The 17,495-nt window shown below is 30.4% G+C and overlaps 1 protein-coding gene across 1 annotated transcript; it reads left to right on the forward strand.

The window, feature by feature from the left end:
• The first annotated feature begins 506 nt into the window (after positions 1-506).
• LOC145193220 (uncharacterized) lies at positions 507-14,691 on the forward strand. The gene is made up of 5 exons (XM_090073377.1): positions 507-712; positions 892-1,079; positions 8,882-9,126; positions 9,671-12,495; positions 13,000-14,691. Exons 1-4 carry the CDS (start codon positions 632-634, stop codon positions 12,490-12,492), a joined length of 3,336 nt encoding a protein of 1,111 aa, XP_089929503.1. The 5' UTR covers positions 507-631; the 3' UTR covers positions 12,493-12,495; positions 13,000-14,691.
• Positions 14,692-17,495: the final 2,804 nt, after the last annotated feature.

The raw sequence follows: 17,495 nt of genomic DNA on the forward strand, positions 1-17,495 counted from the left end.
ATTTTGTTTTTTCTTGTTTTTTTTCTTTTCTTTTGTGTTCACTTTTCTTTTGTGTTTATGTTATCTATGTTTTAAAACGATTTTTTACTCTTCAGCGTAAAAAATAAATGAAAAGTCTTTAAACCTTCTTTAGTAAATATTGCAATACTTGTACTGAGCTCCGAGTAATCAATACCCTTAATTATTTCTTCAAGCAACCCAGAGAATTATTTAGCTAAATGTTTTAGTGCTTTTAAGACATCGCCAGAAAAGATTTGAGTGGGTACCGTAGATACCGTAAAAAGATATCGTAAATCTTTTGAAGTTTAGTAAAAGTAGTATATTTCTCAAACATGCTACCTTTTTAATTTAAAGAATTGTGCTTCTTGCAAGTTTAAATATTTGTTATTCATAAATAAAACCGGATGAGGACAAAATTTTATTTATTTTGGTACTAACTATTTCATTTTGACAAACCAACAAAAAAAAAACAGGTTACAGCTGTGCAAATTGAAGAAATACATAAAAGGGTTTTTTATTTCCCATGAGCTTGGAAGTCTACTATCGAAGCAAAGATAAGTATTTGGCTGTGTGACCATTGATTTGTAACCGGGACGAACAAGACTTAAGTTTAGAATTAAGTCAGTTTTGCATGAATAAACCAACTATGAGGTGGAAAATTTTTGTATTTACATCCGTATTATCAATCTTCGCTGCGGAGGATGTTGGTAAAGTAAGAAAATTTAATTTCATTGGAATAAAAAAATATCGAATTGTACATACACTTTTAATTCTTTTTAATTCACACTCAAACTTTGGATTTTTATTAACATGTGCGAGTGCCAGTACTAGAACAAACGTAATAAATGTAACCTGCTTTTGTATTTTGTAATTTTTTGTTTTTATATTCAGCCTGCATCGAAAATGCTTTTGAAAGAAAACAAGGCTTTATCCTTCTTAAGAAACAAGCGAGAGAGTCCTGAACGACAAATAAAAACTGAGTGCTGCGATACAAGATGTAGTTTTGAAGAGAGAGCTGAAATTTCCGAACAAGTTGGTTGGACAAGAGTTTATCAAGCGATGTGTGAAGTTTCTATAAGGTAAATCATAACTAATACATACTTATGGTTTATGATTCACTGTTTCGTGAACTTTTGTAAACTATCATCTCAGTGAATTGGAAGAGATGTTTTTCACGAAACAAACAGGTAAAGCAATACTTGGATTCTTTTGCGTGTTCATCAGCAGCCAGATTTCTTAATACTTTACAGTTTTGCAGAATGTTCTGGTATAGAATATTCTGCAAATCTGATAACAAATAATGTCATGTTCTGGTGCAAAACATTACTTTAAGTCATTTGTTCAAGTTTGCTCACAGACATATTCTTCCAAAATAATCCTGGGGCAATCTGATAGCGTTAACATTGGAGCTGGTTACTTTTTTTTACTTTTTGGATTTTTATCGCAATTCTCTAATTGGTCAATCTGTCAGTAGATGCAAAGGATAACTTACGGCGTATATTTATATTAGCATTTGGAGTATTTGCAGTAAGTTTTATTAAAAAATATAAGTATATTGTACTCAGGCGCGGGTTTGGCTTTTTAAAGAAGTTAGTCAAGAAATGTTAACGCTTCTAGGTATAGAGCGGGGCGGGGGAGGGAGCCTAAATTGGCCTAAAGTTACGCTACCGAACGATGAAAAAAACCTTTAGTTAAATGAACTTAATAATTTTTTGGACTCTCGTTTGCCGAATAAACGGGCCAAGTTAGGTGCAAAAATGTTTTGCCTAACTTGACCTGAAGTTATGTTACCAAAGGATAAAAAGGAAACAATTTATTAAGAATTTATACGATTTCGAAATCTCGTCAGCCAAATAAACGGGCCAGGTTAGGCGCGCTTAATATGGTCCGAAATTACGCTACCGATAACAAAATTAGAATCTACTTTACAAATATTTCTTAAATTCGGAAGCCGCTAAAAAAACAAGCAAGATGGGGACTTTATACTTATAAAAATTTCTTAGATATCGCTAATTTACACCCAAAAAATCACAAAATAAAATTGAAGAATGTATTTTTTACCAAAAAAGATGTTAGTCGATGCGCCTAACAAGCCTAACCCTAAACCCGCCCCTGGTACTATTAAGTTAATAGTACTATTAAGGTAATGGTACTATTAAGTTAATAGTATTAACATGTATATAGTAAAAACACCAATAGATTTTAGCTCTTGCGTCAGCGAATGTGTGAATAATAACCAGATGTCTGCGCTTTGTTTCTATTGCATTCAAATTTGATGAAATGAATCAAATTTGTTTAGAAAAAACCCGTTATATTTCGCAATCGCGTTGGTTAACAAAAGAACAATGCGCATTAAATCGTTTTGTAACGTTTTTTGTTAAAACCAATATAAAATTAACAATTTTTTTTAAAAAAAAAAAAAAATCAAATAAATCATAGTCACAAGAATATATAGTCTGGAAACAAACAAAAGCGCTTTGTTTATGTTATTGTTCAAGAAATTACTAGTTCTCATTCTTCCGAAGGTAGAATGAGAACTAGTAGAAGGTACACTGTAACGCAAATAAACAAAAAACTGCTTAACTAAAGCCCTTAAATTTTCAATTTTCCCCTAATTTTTGTTAAGTTTCTAGATTTTTAATTTTCCCCAAATGATGCAGATGAGTTGTGGCATAAGCTAAAGAGTCTTTTTGAAAAGTTTAAGGGTGACCCTAAGAAATATTACTCAGCATTTTTTAGACTCATGTTGAATAATCTGCGGCAGATTATCTGCCTAAAACCTGCCTAATTATTTTGAAGAACCCACTTTTTCCAATACTCTATTGCAGGACGTAGCAAATGATATTTTAAACTACCTTACCGATAAAAACAAATTCAATGGTGAGAAATGCCAAAAATCGACCATGACTATAAAGGATGCAGAAATGAAGTTTGCAATATTTAGCTGCTTATATTATTCACTAACTGTTCAATAAGTTACATTATTCAAAAAACTTATTCTTTTTATAACATTCAATGATGTTCTTTACTTCTAGCATGTAAAGCAGATTTTGACAATATACAATGCTCATGATGGAGATGGTTTATGGAGAGTGAATTCTAAAATTATTGATATACTTGTGCAATGTGAACTATTATTTAGAAAAATAACTTAAACATTTATCAGTGTTTTCTGTAAATGATTTTGCAAAAGAAATTCTTACAAATACAACAGTTATATCTAATTTTAACAATTTTTGTATATCAACTAATACTTCTGTTACAAACAAAATCAAAACAAAAGTGTTTGAGCAGATTATCAGTTTGTTTGTAGGAGTTCAAACATTTTCATTTGCAAAAAATAAATGTGAAAAACACAAACTTGCAAGGTAAGACTCCAAAAAAAGATCACTGCGAACTGAAATGAAGAAACTTAGCTGCAGCAATAAACTTGTGTAACCTAAAATGTTTTAAAACTGCTATTAATCTAAAAAAAAAAGTATTTTTCATTTGTTATAAAAAACTACTAATAAGAAATTTTTAAGAGCATTAAATTTGAAAAAAATGTAAATTTGCTAACAAGTCAAAGATAAAGAATACAAAAGTTACATTTATTTTATAATAGTAAAATGTCTTTTATATTATCACTATATATTATCTGCAAAACAAGTTAACATCAGGAAGGACATACGATTGTAATAAATGGCTCCAACTTCCATGTCATATTTACTTATTTAAATATGACATTAAGCTTCAATAATGTCATATTTAAACTAGAAAATAACATTATGGAAAACTGTCCATAGCACATACACACATATAGTGCATATAGTATATATAATTTATATATATATATATAATGTATGTATATATTATATAATATATATACATTATATAACACACATGTATATATACACAAATATATATGCCAAGCAAAAAAAATATTGAAAAGCTTCTCTTTTAAAAATAAGAAAAGGTAAGAAAAGATAATTAGTAATATTTGATAACTACTGATAACTACTGATAAATACTTGATAAATAAAATACTTTAAGTAAAAGTAAATGATATTTAATAACTTATCAGTATATATCTTTAAAAAATATAACTTTTATAAATACTGTTGTTTTGCACGGCATATCTTTTTCTTTTATATTGTTTAATACTAAATAACTAGTTATACATACATACATACATACATACATACATACATACATACATACATACATACATACATACATACATACATACATACATACATACATACATACATACATACATACATACATACATACATACATACATACATAATATGTATGTATGTGAATGTATGTATGTATGTATGTATGTATGTATATATGTATATATGTATGTATGTATGTATGTATGTATGTATGTGAATATGATTGCATTTTTATATATATATATATATATATATATATATATATATATATATATATATATATATATATATATATATATATATATATATATATATATATATATATATATATATATATATATATATATGAAGACCACACTGGAAAAATGATCAAGCTACATTTATTTTGTTTTGAGTAAATTAGATTTTAAACTTCAAAACAACATAGCTCACTTATTTGATAAGCTAAATACCTGTGTAATTTGATCGGTTTTCTAGTGATGTAGTCAATTATATGTATAAAAATATATAGTTAAACTGCAGCCGAATAACAGGGGCAAAAACCCAAAAACAATAAAAATGTAGCTTGATCGTTTTTCCAATGTGGTCTTCATATATATATATATATATATATATATATATATATATATATATATATATATATATATATATATATATATATATATATATATATATATATATATATATATATATATATATATATATATATATATATATACAGCTGCGGACAAAACTACGTGAACGATTGCAAATAGTTTTTTTTAATGAAATTTTCAATGTCTTAAAATAAGTTTATAGTTTAATACTATATATGGTTGGATAGAGCGTTTTTTGCTCTATAAGACTGTGTAAAGTGTATTCTCTAATAATTTGTTTAAAATTAAACATATCTAAATGTTCAAAAAGCATCAAATATTTTGCGCGACAAAACCACGTGAACGATTATACAAACGTAAAAGAATAATTTTACTAACATCAACAAATAATAGATTCTAAAAAAAACAAACATTAATATTTAGTTGCATAGCCTTTAGAATCGATAACGGCCTTGCACCGTCTTGGCATAGATTCTACAAGAGTTTCTAGTAACTGTTTTGGTAATGCCTCCCATTCATACTGTACGGCTCGAAAAAGTTCATCCGGTTTTTGAAATTTGCGACCTCCCAAGCGTCGCTGAACTTCAATCCATAAATTTTCGATTGGATTTAAGTCGGGAGATTGGGCAGGCCACTTCAAAACCGTTATGCTATTATTTATGAGCCAATTTTTTACAGTCAAAGCTGTATGTTTAGGGTCATTATCATGTTGATAAACCCAATTGTGAGGCATTTTTTCTAAAGCGTGTGGCAACATTTGATTAGATAATATTTCCCTGTACTGTAGTTGGTCCATTATACCGTTTACACGGTACAACGGACCAATTCCAGCCCAGGAGAAACACCCCCAAACCATTATATTGCCACCCCCAAATTTTACAGTTCCTATTGTATACTCTTTTGCAAATCTTTTACCTACTGGACGCCTAACATAACCTCGACCGTCGCTGCAAACCATGTTAAATTTACTTTCATCCGACCACAAAACTGTTTTCCAATTTTCAACCGTCCAGTTTAAGTGATCTTTAGCGAACTGTAGGCGATCTTTGACGTGCCTGGGGTTAAGGAATGGTTTCTTTGCAGGTCTGCGCCCATAAAGACCTCCTTCGTTTAAACGCCTTTGAATCGTTCGAGTGCTTACGTTTTCCATGCCTGTTTGCAGACGAATTTCAGGGGCTGTCAAATGTGGATTCTCAAGAGATTTTCCCACAATTTTTCGATCAGTACTAAAAAATAAAATGTTAAACATTAAAATTAACATTAACATTAATATTATTAAGATTAAATATTAAAAAAAATAAAATTAAAGGAATATTACCGCTTATCCGTAATACGTGGACGACCACCTTTCTTAACGATCTTTTTGCTCTTTTCTCGGTGTATAATTTTATGTATTCCACCTTTTGACATCTTCACATGAGCTGCAATTTGCCCAATGGACCATTTTAATTTTTTTTTAATTTTTTTAATTTTTTGATGTTAAACAGAATAATCTTGAGAAATTTAAATGATTGTAAGTTCTTAGAATACCAAAACCACATGAACGATTTTTAAAAGCACTGATTTCGATGTGAATATAATATAATTTGCATCAAAAATGACGCTTTTATAAATCGTTCACGTGGTTTTGTCGCGCAAAATATTTGATGCTTTTTGAACATTTAGATATGTTTAATTTTAAACAAATTATTAGAGAATACACTTTACACAGTCTTATAGAGCAAAAAACGCTCTATCCAACCATATATAGTATTAAACTATAAACTTATTTTAAGACATTGAAAATTTCATTAAAAAAAACTATTTGCAATCGTTCACGTAGTTTTGTCCGCAGCTGTATATATATATATATATATATGTAATAAAATGCAATCATATTCACTAACACAAGAAGTACATAACAACAACAGTACAAAACATCAGTAATTAGTAATAGGAATCAGCAAAAAATATGTAAATATTTATGTTAAATAAACTTTAAATAAAGCATTGTATTTATTTAAAGAGGTTTTTAAATCTTAAATAATCTTTCTTAACATATCGGAGAAATTATTTATATAAAAATTATTTAAAAGATCTCAACATTAAATCCAAAAACCAATTTTCAATTTTTTTTTTTTTAAAGTTTGGGTTCGGTTCGGTTAGGTAATATTTAATGTTCGAGTTCGGTTCGGTTCGGTTCGGTCTCAAGCACAGTTCGGGTTCGGTTCGGTATCAACACAATTGTTTTTTTATTAGTTACAAAGCTTTACATTCACAATGATAAAACACAAATAAATTAAAGTTATATTAAGTAGTTAAATCATTGCAAATAATTTGAAATAATTTGCAATTCTTTTATACTGCAAGTTCAAAAGTTCAAAAAACAATGCAGTTGCTAATAGCTGCAGTTAAAGTGCACAAAACATTAAAGCAGTAACTTTCTGAACACAGATAACGGTAGCTTAAGTAGCCTACTGTCAAAATTTTAGCTTAGTTTTTAAAGAAATAATAACTTATGTTTTAAATAATTTTGATTTAAACAAATTATTTTTTAAAAAATTTAAAAAATAACGTATATTTTGAAAGTAATTATTACTTACTAAAATTACTAACTCATTTTCTCCCAACACTTAAAATGAGAGATAGAACAAAATAGTTCTAAATTTGCGGTTGTTACACATTAGGTTATGTATTATGTTATGTATTGTAGTGATGTGCGAATTGCAAAGTTTTCACTTTTTCAAACGAATTTGGCTTGGTTAGGGTAAGGACAGTTGGTTTAATTTGGTTCGTTCCCAACAGTTTTAAAGTTCGGGTTCGGTTCGGTTTGGTAACAACTAAAGTTCGGGTTCGGTTCGGTTCTGTCGTAAATAAGGTTCTAGTTCGGTTCGTTCGGTTCGGGTTCGGTTCGTTTCCCATCTCTATTTAAAACCTCATAAAAGTGACTGACGGAACGATGGTTTAATGAGATGATTACTCCTAAAATAATGGTGATGAAAAAAACCTTTAAACCATTGAACAACGGCTTTATAATTAATTTTAATTTTATATTAATTTAATTACTAAAAAATTATATTAATTTAAATACTTTGTTTTTTTGTTTTTTTGTTTATTGTTTGTTTTTTTTTGTTTGTTTCAGTTTTAGTTCGAATTTGGCCTCAATCCTGTTGTTTCTCATAGTTGAACATTGGTTTTCAAAAATTTTTGAACACTTACCAATCATGTTTGATAAAATTAGTTCTGCTTCTGTGTAAAAATATCATGTGTAAATTTTTTCTAAACGTTTTTCGGCTGCTTCCATTTTTTGTATTTTTCGTTGTATGCATTGGTTCACAAAAAGGCTTATTTCAATTTGTCGTAACTTTTTCAGATTTCTTTCTGTTTCTTGCCTGAAAGTTCTTTGCATCATCAGATTTGTAATCCAGATGGTATTTAAACTTACAAATCCGATAATGCAAGCTTTTTAATGTCTTCTTGTCACCATTTTGTTTATTTGGGATGAATTGGCGCCATATATTTTGCAACGGTGTATGAATTTTGTATCATTCAGCGCATTTATTATTTTACCATTAAACTTTGTAAAATTTACCTTTTAGCTGATACTGTTAGAACTTTGTTCAGATTCTGGTGTAAAGTGATGTAGACACAATGATATATATTAACTACATATTATATATTACCTTGACTTATATATATATATATTTTTATTACATCCCAGCGGGCACACTACATTGAAACAACGTTGAAATAACGTTGATCAACGTCGATCAACGTTATTTCAACGTTGCTTCAACGTCGTGTGTTCTAAAAAACGAAATGGAGCAAAAAACGATATTTTATTTTATCTTAACATAAGAACGTAAACGCAAAAACCACCTTCAGAATTTCTAAAATATATAAACAAACTTGTTTTCTTTAAAAAACGTAACAAGACAGGTTTCAATAGATTTTAATAATTTCAATAGATTTTCTTAGACATGCGACTAAAACTGTTTTTCATTTATCTCTACTTTAAAGCTCGTGAAACTACTTTGCGAAATTCATTTTTATTCTTTAGTATATGCAAAATAATTTAGTTAATAAAAATTAATTATATAATTACATATTAATTAATAAGTTATTATCAAAGTTTTCTTTTTTCAGAGAAGGCCATTCATGCACCTGCAAAGCAAGAGATGGTTCTTTTTATGAATGTGGAAACGATTTGAGAGATTGTCCTAACCCATGCAAAGAGTTCCAATGCAACAACGGAAGAACCTGCGCACGATATGACCAACAATGTGATTCTAAAAATGACTGCTTAAATTGGCGCGATGAAATAGGATGTAAAACACGATTCTCAGAGGCTGAGATCAAAAACGGCTTGAAACTCACCTTCTCAAACATAGGTATGTAACACTTTTCAAAGATAAGATGTAATCAGCTGCTAGAAACGTTAACGTAGGGTATTAAGTTCGTCATCATTAATAATCTACTAACAATACTGATTAAACCTTAAAAAATTATCAATATTACATAAATTACATAATTTTACATAAATTTACATAATAATAATACATAAATTTACTCAATAATAATAACTTAACCACTTCATCAGACTTTCTACTCTTGATAATCTGAAATCATCAAACCATTTTTATGCTTATTTACAAGAAAAATATTACTACTATCCCCACACAAGGTACGTTACCTACCGGTTAATCAATATTATTATTTCGAATAACAAGGTGGACTATTTGTAAAATTATAATTTTTTGTTTGTGGAGTATGAGTGTATGAGTTATTATTTAGTTTCAAATATACAAAAAAAAACCTCAAATTTATTTCTGCCCCCAATATACACACATTCATTCTTATTGTAATTACTTTATTCTTTTCTAAAACTAAGAACATGTTAGTGAATTTACACTTTTTAATGATTGCACTTTATAGATAACCGATATGTCGGAACTGTGAATATAGCAGGACGACCGATATGCGATCACTACTGGACAAACAAAAACGCGGAGGTTGTCTGTAGAAGTTTGAATCATCCTCCTGGTACACTTGCAATAGGATGGGGAAATGAGCAGGTAAAAACTGACTTTTTTATGGATGACGTTGTCTGCAGTGGTAGCGAGTACAGCCTTAAAGATTGTAACCATAAAACATATCACAATTGCGGCTCATCAAATGGAGCAGCTGTTATTTGCTTGGTACCAACTAACATAAAATTAATGCCATTTAACAATGGAAAAAGTAAAAATGAGGGAAGTATTAGTTTTGGAGAGGTTCCAATTTGCGCAAATATTTGGGATTTAAACGCAGCTCAAGTTGCTTGCAATCATCTGTACGGTGAAGAATTCAAAATTCCGGTACCAGTTTTCAGCTTTCAAAAAACCGACGTTATGAAAAATGCTCCTCTTTTCCTGACGTCGGTCGTTTGTAATGGAAAAGAAAAGTTCTTAACGCAATGTCAGATGTCGGTATCAAAGTCTTGCACATCACATATTGCAAGTGTTCAGTGTGCTAAATGCTCTCCGTATAAACTAATGGAAATTGTAAAAAAGATAAAAGTAGACGGTACGATTAATGAAGTTTACCAATCAACAGAAGCTGCCATTAGCGAGCTAACTGCGGAATGCCGAAATTGGGCTTGTAATGTTCCAAACCCGGTTTATCCTGAGTTTTGCAAAGTTAAGGCTTTTTTGAACAGTGTTAAAAACTTCGCTAAACCGGCAAGAAGTAACAATATTGTTTTGTACCTTGATATTGACCATTTTGGGCTTCTAAGTTATAACTTCCTTAAAGGAAATTTTGAAACTATACGAAATAACATTGATACCTTGGGTCAAGCGTTTACAACTCAGTTGGGAGAATACTTCGGTAGACTTTCACAGTTTGATAAACTGACAGCAAAGTCCGATAAGGAGTTTGCATTAAAGAGTTGGTCTGAAGCAAAAGCTCGATCCGAAAGTACGTCCCAGACATTTGCAAATATGTTAGGTAAAATAATGATTTCTGCATTCGGTGTTTCAAGTGCAGATTTAGTATCTAAAACAGCCGTTCTTGCAGCTCGTGTTGCTGGAGCCTTAAACCCCATAAAATGGCTAACTGGAAGTGAAGCCTCAGTAGTTGACATAAAAGAAGCATTAAGTGAAGTCGCAAAACAATCTTTACTCATTGTACAGATTGACTATATTGCACGTAACTCAATCCCAAAGTTGAGCAAACTAACAGGAAAGATCTCTACTCTGGTAAATGCAAACAAGGATACTTTTGAGTCTATAAGGAGCTTTCTTGAAGTTATTGATCAAAATAAAGAGTTTAGTAAAGAGCAGCTTGAAAAGTTTATGGAACACTCTGACAAATATTCTCCAGCAATATCTGCAGTTGATGTTAGTGAGTATGACGCAATTTTAAGTGGAATATTGGAAAAGCTTTGTGAAGTAGTTGAAAATCCTGACACGGAATGGGGAGTTGGTGCAGCTGGGGGAGCAGTGGTAAGAGGTCTTTGTCCCGAAGCCAAGGTAGCTGCTGCAGTATTGGTTGCTTTGTATCAAGATATAGCATCGCAGGAATCTACAATAATGAACAGTTTTTCCAAATATGTAAGAGCCACTATAGCTGAAGATGCAGCAAACAAACTTTCAAATTCATTGAAAGGATCATCTAGTGATCAACTCCAAAATCTTCTCACCAAATACGAAGCTCTCCATCTTATAAGGTATCATAAGATTACAATAATAAAAAATGCTTGTAATTACCTGACATACATGAATCATGGAGTTGAAAAACCAGTATGTACAGATTTACTTGAGAATCCTAGTGGTGATCCAGGGACATTAATTAACACTGTTCCAATTAACATGTGTAAATGTCCTAATTGTTTCACCAAAAAAGGTGATTTCTTAATCCCAGCAACTATGACGGGTGAAAATGATACTATTGACCTTTCTACTTTATACACTCAAGATACCGCGTTTACAAAAGGCTTTACATTTTTAAGTATTCCGAACAAAGAGTGGCTCGTGGAAAACGGATGGATTTCGAGCTATGAGCAAGGACCATTTTTTCTTAAAAAATTGAGTATACATCTACCTCCACCATTTAATTTTTCTCATGAAACCAATATCAAGTTAGTTTTATTAGAAAATCAATTGGCAGGGAAGTCCTATATGTTTGAAGGTGGTCTTTTAATTGTAAATCAATACACAGAAAATTATTCGAAGTGCACTCAACCTAATCCGTATACATTTGAACCATGCAGCAAAAAGTTTGGCACTTTTTGTTCGAATGTAGAAGGTAAAATAGAAGGCAAGCTATATCCTCGATTGGACGGATCAAAATGGCGCATTGAACTTCGCTCCGATCATGTTTTGCCCAAAATTTATTCTGCAACAAAACTGTTTCTTCGAGCAGAAGCAGAGTTTTGCTATCAACCCAAATTACTGAGTCGACAAAAGCTTAGTATTTCATCAGACGAACCACAATTTGAAGAGTGCTGCAGTAATAATGGAATGTTTATAGATCAAATACTGCTGAGAAAGGCTCCGAATCTAGATTTCTGCCAGGTTTGTCCAGAAGCCTCTGCACCGCGTCTAAATGGTTACTTTTGCGAAAAATGTCCTCCTGGTTATGAGCCTAATACATCTAATAATTTCGGTTGCACTCCCTGCCCTAAGAATAAATTCAAAAGTACTTCAGGTCAGAAGGCTTGTGAAAGTTGTTTGGATGGAAAAATATCTTCAGAGGGTGCAACGTTCTGTTATTAAAAGGTTTGCATACTGAAACTACATTTTTATTGCTCTACATTTCTTTGTGATGTGTTTGTGAATCTAAGAGCTTATAATCAAATCGCGGTAAGCGCCACTTTTAAAAAGATTGCTAAAATCAAGTGAAAGCTACTTAAAAATGAAGCTGAATTAGTTAAATAAGAAACCATGCAGGATTTCTTTGGGAGAAAAAATTATTCCGCATTTTGATTATAGGCTCTTCGGACTTACATACACGTTTCTGTCATATCAAAGTCTAGGAAGTTGTTTTATCTTCTAAGAAAGCCTACATGTTACATTCAAAAACGATATTTCTTTACTAATTTACTATTTTATAAAGCATTTTTGTTTATAAAGCTATAAATTCTTTATTAGTTAATAACGTCTTATTACTTCTTATTCTTATTAATTTTTCTTACAAACTAATCTTATTAATGATTTTTTTTATTTGTTTATAAACTCTTTATTAGTGTATAGCACTTTATAACTTTATGAAATTTTATTTAGTTATGCTGATTTTCATTATTGAGAGCGACACCATTTTGGATATTGGAAGGACAAGATCATAACGTTTTTATAATATTTTTATAGATTTTAAAGAAATATTAAGTTATGAAGTTATTTTATATTTAGTTCTTAGGAACCACTCCCACTTTTTCTGACCTTCTGACCTTAATCTGGAGTTAATACTACCAAAGTATTTACAAGATCAAAGTTTAATTTCTTGATGCTCCTGTAGTTGTGGTGGAGTACTGCTTATACAAAGGGTCCGGGGATAAATACAAAAGCACGGATGCCGTTTTTTCCAAATTTTTTTCAATAGTCATACTTCCGCGTTTTTTAAGAAATGCTGTGTTAAAAAATATACGGGTGTGCGATATCTCAATGACAACCGGTTGACAACAGTTTTAGATATGGAAATAAAAATTTACTAAAACAACTTCATAATAAAGTGTTTTGCATGTTACGTTCAAATGAAGAATTTTGTTTTAGGAACTGAAATTGATGAATTTAAACCTTAAACTTAAAGGTCGGTTTTTCAACCTTCGAATTAGCAACGTTGCTACATTTATCAATTTTTTTTCTAGTTATTTTTAATTTTACTGAACAAGAAAGTATCCGTTTAATATTTAGGATTTATCAAATTTAAAAAACCATGTGTTATTAAAAACTTATGTCCTAATTAAAGTTTTTTTGTTACTCTTCTCCACCTTTGTGCCACCGTTAAACAAAATCTTCTCCGCCTTTGTACAACCGTTGAACAAAACATTCTGACATTATCTATCCGTTTTTTGAGCATCCAAATATTGTAATCTACTTGTGCTCTTTTCGTTGAGAAATCTTTCATCCTGCGTTTAAATATTCTCAGAGTAGGTATGATTCACCTGCAGCATTCATAAAACACGCAAGAGAAGTGTTCAAATCTCGTTCACCTCTTGTAATTGAACCAGCTTGATATTTACATGTCTCAGCAATACTTTTGAATGGCTTGTAAATAGTGGACCTTTTTCATCAATGCTAAATAATTGATTAGTAGTGAACTTTTATTCATTTTTACAGATGAATATAGATGAATATAATATAAGTATATAGATTCCTACTTATTAAAGAATCTATAAACACATTCTATATTGAGGTTCCTGGCCCTTTACATTCATGTTGCTTCTGGAGTTTGCAAAGATAAACAAGGATTATCTTTCATGAATTTAAAGTTCCACATCTTCCCTGCAGTTTGTTTTTTCTTTATTGAAACGAGCAACGTTATTTTATTTTAGCTTCAGTAACACGAAAAGACATAAACACGAAGACTCATCAACCTGTCATATGAATAAATGAGATGGTATCGCCATTGAAAAACAAGCAAAAACTAGTAAAGCTCAAAAAAAAAAAAAAGGAGCTTTACGAGAGGAGGAGAAGAGTAGGAGAACGAGAGGAGGGAAGATGGAGTTTTAAAGAGAAATAAAAGCTTTATGAAAGTTTTTAAGAAGAATAAAAGAAGGAGAGAATTTTTGTGATTGAAAATTTACTTTGATGAGCAAGTAGTTTTATAAGTGAATAAAAGAGAAAAAGAAGAAGGAACTTTTGATAATCAGAAGAAGTAAAGAATTAAATAGAAATCAGAAGAAATATTGATTAAAGAAGAATAACCAGAAGTTTAAAAGAACAAGAGATATTTGTATAGAAAAAGAAGAAGAAAAAGAGGATTTATTGATAAAAAAAAATATCCAACGCAAAATTTAGAGTAAAAGAGTATTATTTGTATTTTATAAACGTAATGAACAAAAGAGTGCTAACGATTGCACACTAGTCAAGAGTTTATTGAGTTTTATTGTATAGCAGAATATACTGAGGACGGTAAAACAAGCTTCAGCAAAATTATGACTTATGATAACTTGTTATATGCTCAGTGTATTGGCAAACAAAGAGAAATTTCTGTTTTTAACGCATTAAAACTGTTATCATAAAATTAGGATTTACCTGAAAAAAGGTCTAAAAAAAGAACTTCAAATACGTGTTAATATTCTAATTTGGAGGTCATCATTATGCGCTCTGTTTTTTCAACGTGCCTAAACTGAAGCACAAGGTGCCTGGACTTTTAAGACATTTTCCATTAAACAATTTCTGTTTACAACAGCCAAGAACATATTTAAAATTTCAAAAAAGGATTGTAAAGTATTTTTGAATACTTTTTCTTATCTATCGTGTACTTATTACCTTACTACCAATCGTAGCAGTAAGAAAGTCTGAAGTGAAAGTACTCAAACAATCGTAATGTTGGTAAAAGTTTTGTAAGTGTATTGTATTTTTAAATATCATTTTCTTATTTAGGTTAAAACCAACTTAATATATTTGAATATGTATATATTTACTTTACAGATAAGGGAGAAATTGTTTCCGGCTGATTGTTTTTTTTTTTTTTAACGGCAAACATGTAATTCTCAGTTCAATGTTAACACTCATGTGAGGCGCTTGATTGATTGTGGTAAATATTATCAAGTATGTTGTTTACGTTAGATACACGTGGTTGTTCAAGAGTACAAAGCAGCAAGTAATAAAGAGTTGGATTTGTCGGAAAAGAATAGCGTGATCATGACATCAGAACATCAAAAGTAACCCCCCCCCCCCCCCCCCCAATCATATTAAATTATTCTAATGGTTGGAGGGAAGGGAAAAGTTTTGAAACTAGGCAGACGGGTTTTTTTTTTTATCTGTTTAACCATTACTTATTTTTCTTGTTTTCTTTTCTTTTACACAACGATTGTTGATGCGTATTCAACATAGTTACATTAGCGTCTAAATTTATGTAACAAATTCTAAAAAAGCTTGTTGTGTTCTATTTTTGAGTGTCTATTTTAATCTTAATGTTTTCAAATAAGATAAACGTAACATAGTAAATATTATTTCGCCAATCAAAAATGCTACACAAACTGTATTGATTTGTTGAATTGTTGTCATTGTCTTTTACTAATAACTGTATCAATATCATTAATATTTATAAAAAAATAAACTGGTCACACTTGATTTGATCTAAATATATTTTAGTGTCGTCTTGAGCGATTCAAGGCCGGTTGCAACAAAGAAAAACGAATAAAATAATTGAGAAATAAAAAATCCATGTCGAAACACTTGGTGAGCACACCTGTGCATCTGCTTGAAAGATAAAGCAGCCACACATTTGAAGCTGGAATTCGTTCTCTTAATTGTAAAGAAATTTAGAAATTCAAATATATTTTCATCAATGAATTGATATTTGAAAGGTTCAAAACAAATTTGTTGCTACTTTAGTTGTTTTACTGACGAGTCAGGGACAAACGTTAAATAAATCAAGAAATAGCAGCCAAAACCTGATCAAAGACCCATTAAACATTCGGAGGATGAAATCAAAACACTAAATGAAGATGCTTGATAAAAACCATTGTCTATGCAAGAACAATAACCTGGTTTATACCTGATCAAAAAAAAAATAAAAAAGAAAGGTTGAAATACTGTTGAGAAAAAGATGAAAAGATTTCGGATACGTATTTTAAAGAGAAAAAAGAAGCAAAGATTGTTGAGATGTAAACTTTAAGAAAAAGAGATTTTATTCTAAGAGCAGTTCCAACAAAAGTAGACAATTTAGGCAGTTAGGGTTATGGTTTGGGATAGGGCAGATTGCTTAAGTAAATTTTGATACCCCGAGGAAAAGATGAATTTTTTCTAAAAAAAAAAAGCAGCATCAGGGTACTTTGAATTTTTTCTATACAGATGAAAAGTCGTGCCTCGCCACCTTTTTTTTGAAAAACTGTAAATTTAAATAAGATTTGAAAACACAACTAACTATAAGTACTTGTTGTATTAAACAAAATATATTCCAGGTCTAAAGTATGAAAGTTGCAGCAAAAAGGGTATCGAGCCGAGGTGTCGGTTGGTAAAGCTAACCATTACGCTTGAAAAATGTAAAGTGAATAAAAACAGCTAGAACAAAGTTGTAATACAAGAAAAAACTTTTATATTATCAAATAGACCTCATTTCGTTATTAGAATCATTTGATTAGAAATTTTCATAAAAGTTTAGTCATGAAGATTTACGTCTGCTAGACAAGAATTGTAAACCACCACGCAAGTAAATAAAAAGTGGAGTAACATGACCTCAAAGAGTCTCACGATGATTTGTTTAAAAAATGATTTGTTCAGAGAAGGAAAAATAAAAATTGTAATTGAGTTAGAGACATACGATAATTTTTTAGCAGCAGCAGCCGGACAAATTAACGCGAAAGTTAGGATCATCAGAGTATTCTTTCATCTACTTGATAAAAAAAACTTCGGCTTTTAAATTCCTTATCTTCTGATTCTTTAAGAGAAATCGCTGATCTTTTAGAAAATAAATAGTAAAAAACATCGATAGCGCTAACTTTGAGGAAGGGATTCAAAGCGGAAGAAAACGTTTTGGTTTTTTTAACTAAATTTTTCTTTCTTTGATTATTTTTAAGTATTTACAAACCTAACATGCTCTCACTCAAGAG

The sequence above is a fragment of the Hydra viridissima genome, unplaced genomic scaffold, assembly GCF_058129835.1.
Source record: "Hydra viridissima isolate aposymbiotic clone 2 unplaced genomic scaffold, HvirCarnegie_v1 scaffold_15, whole genome shotgun sequence".
Classification (NCBI taxonomy): Eukaryota; Metazoa; Cnidaria; class Hydrozoa; order Anthoathecata; family Hydridae; genus Hydra; species Hydra viridissima.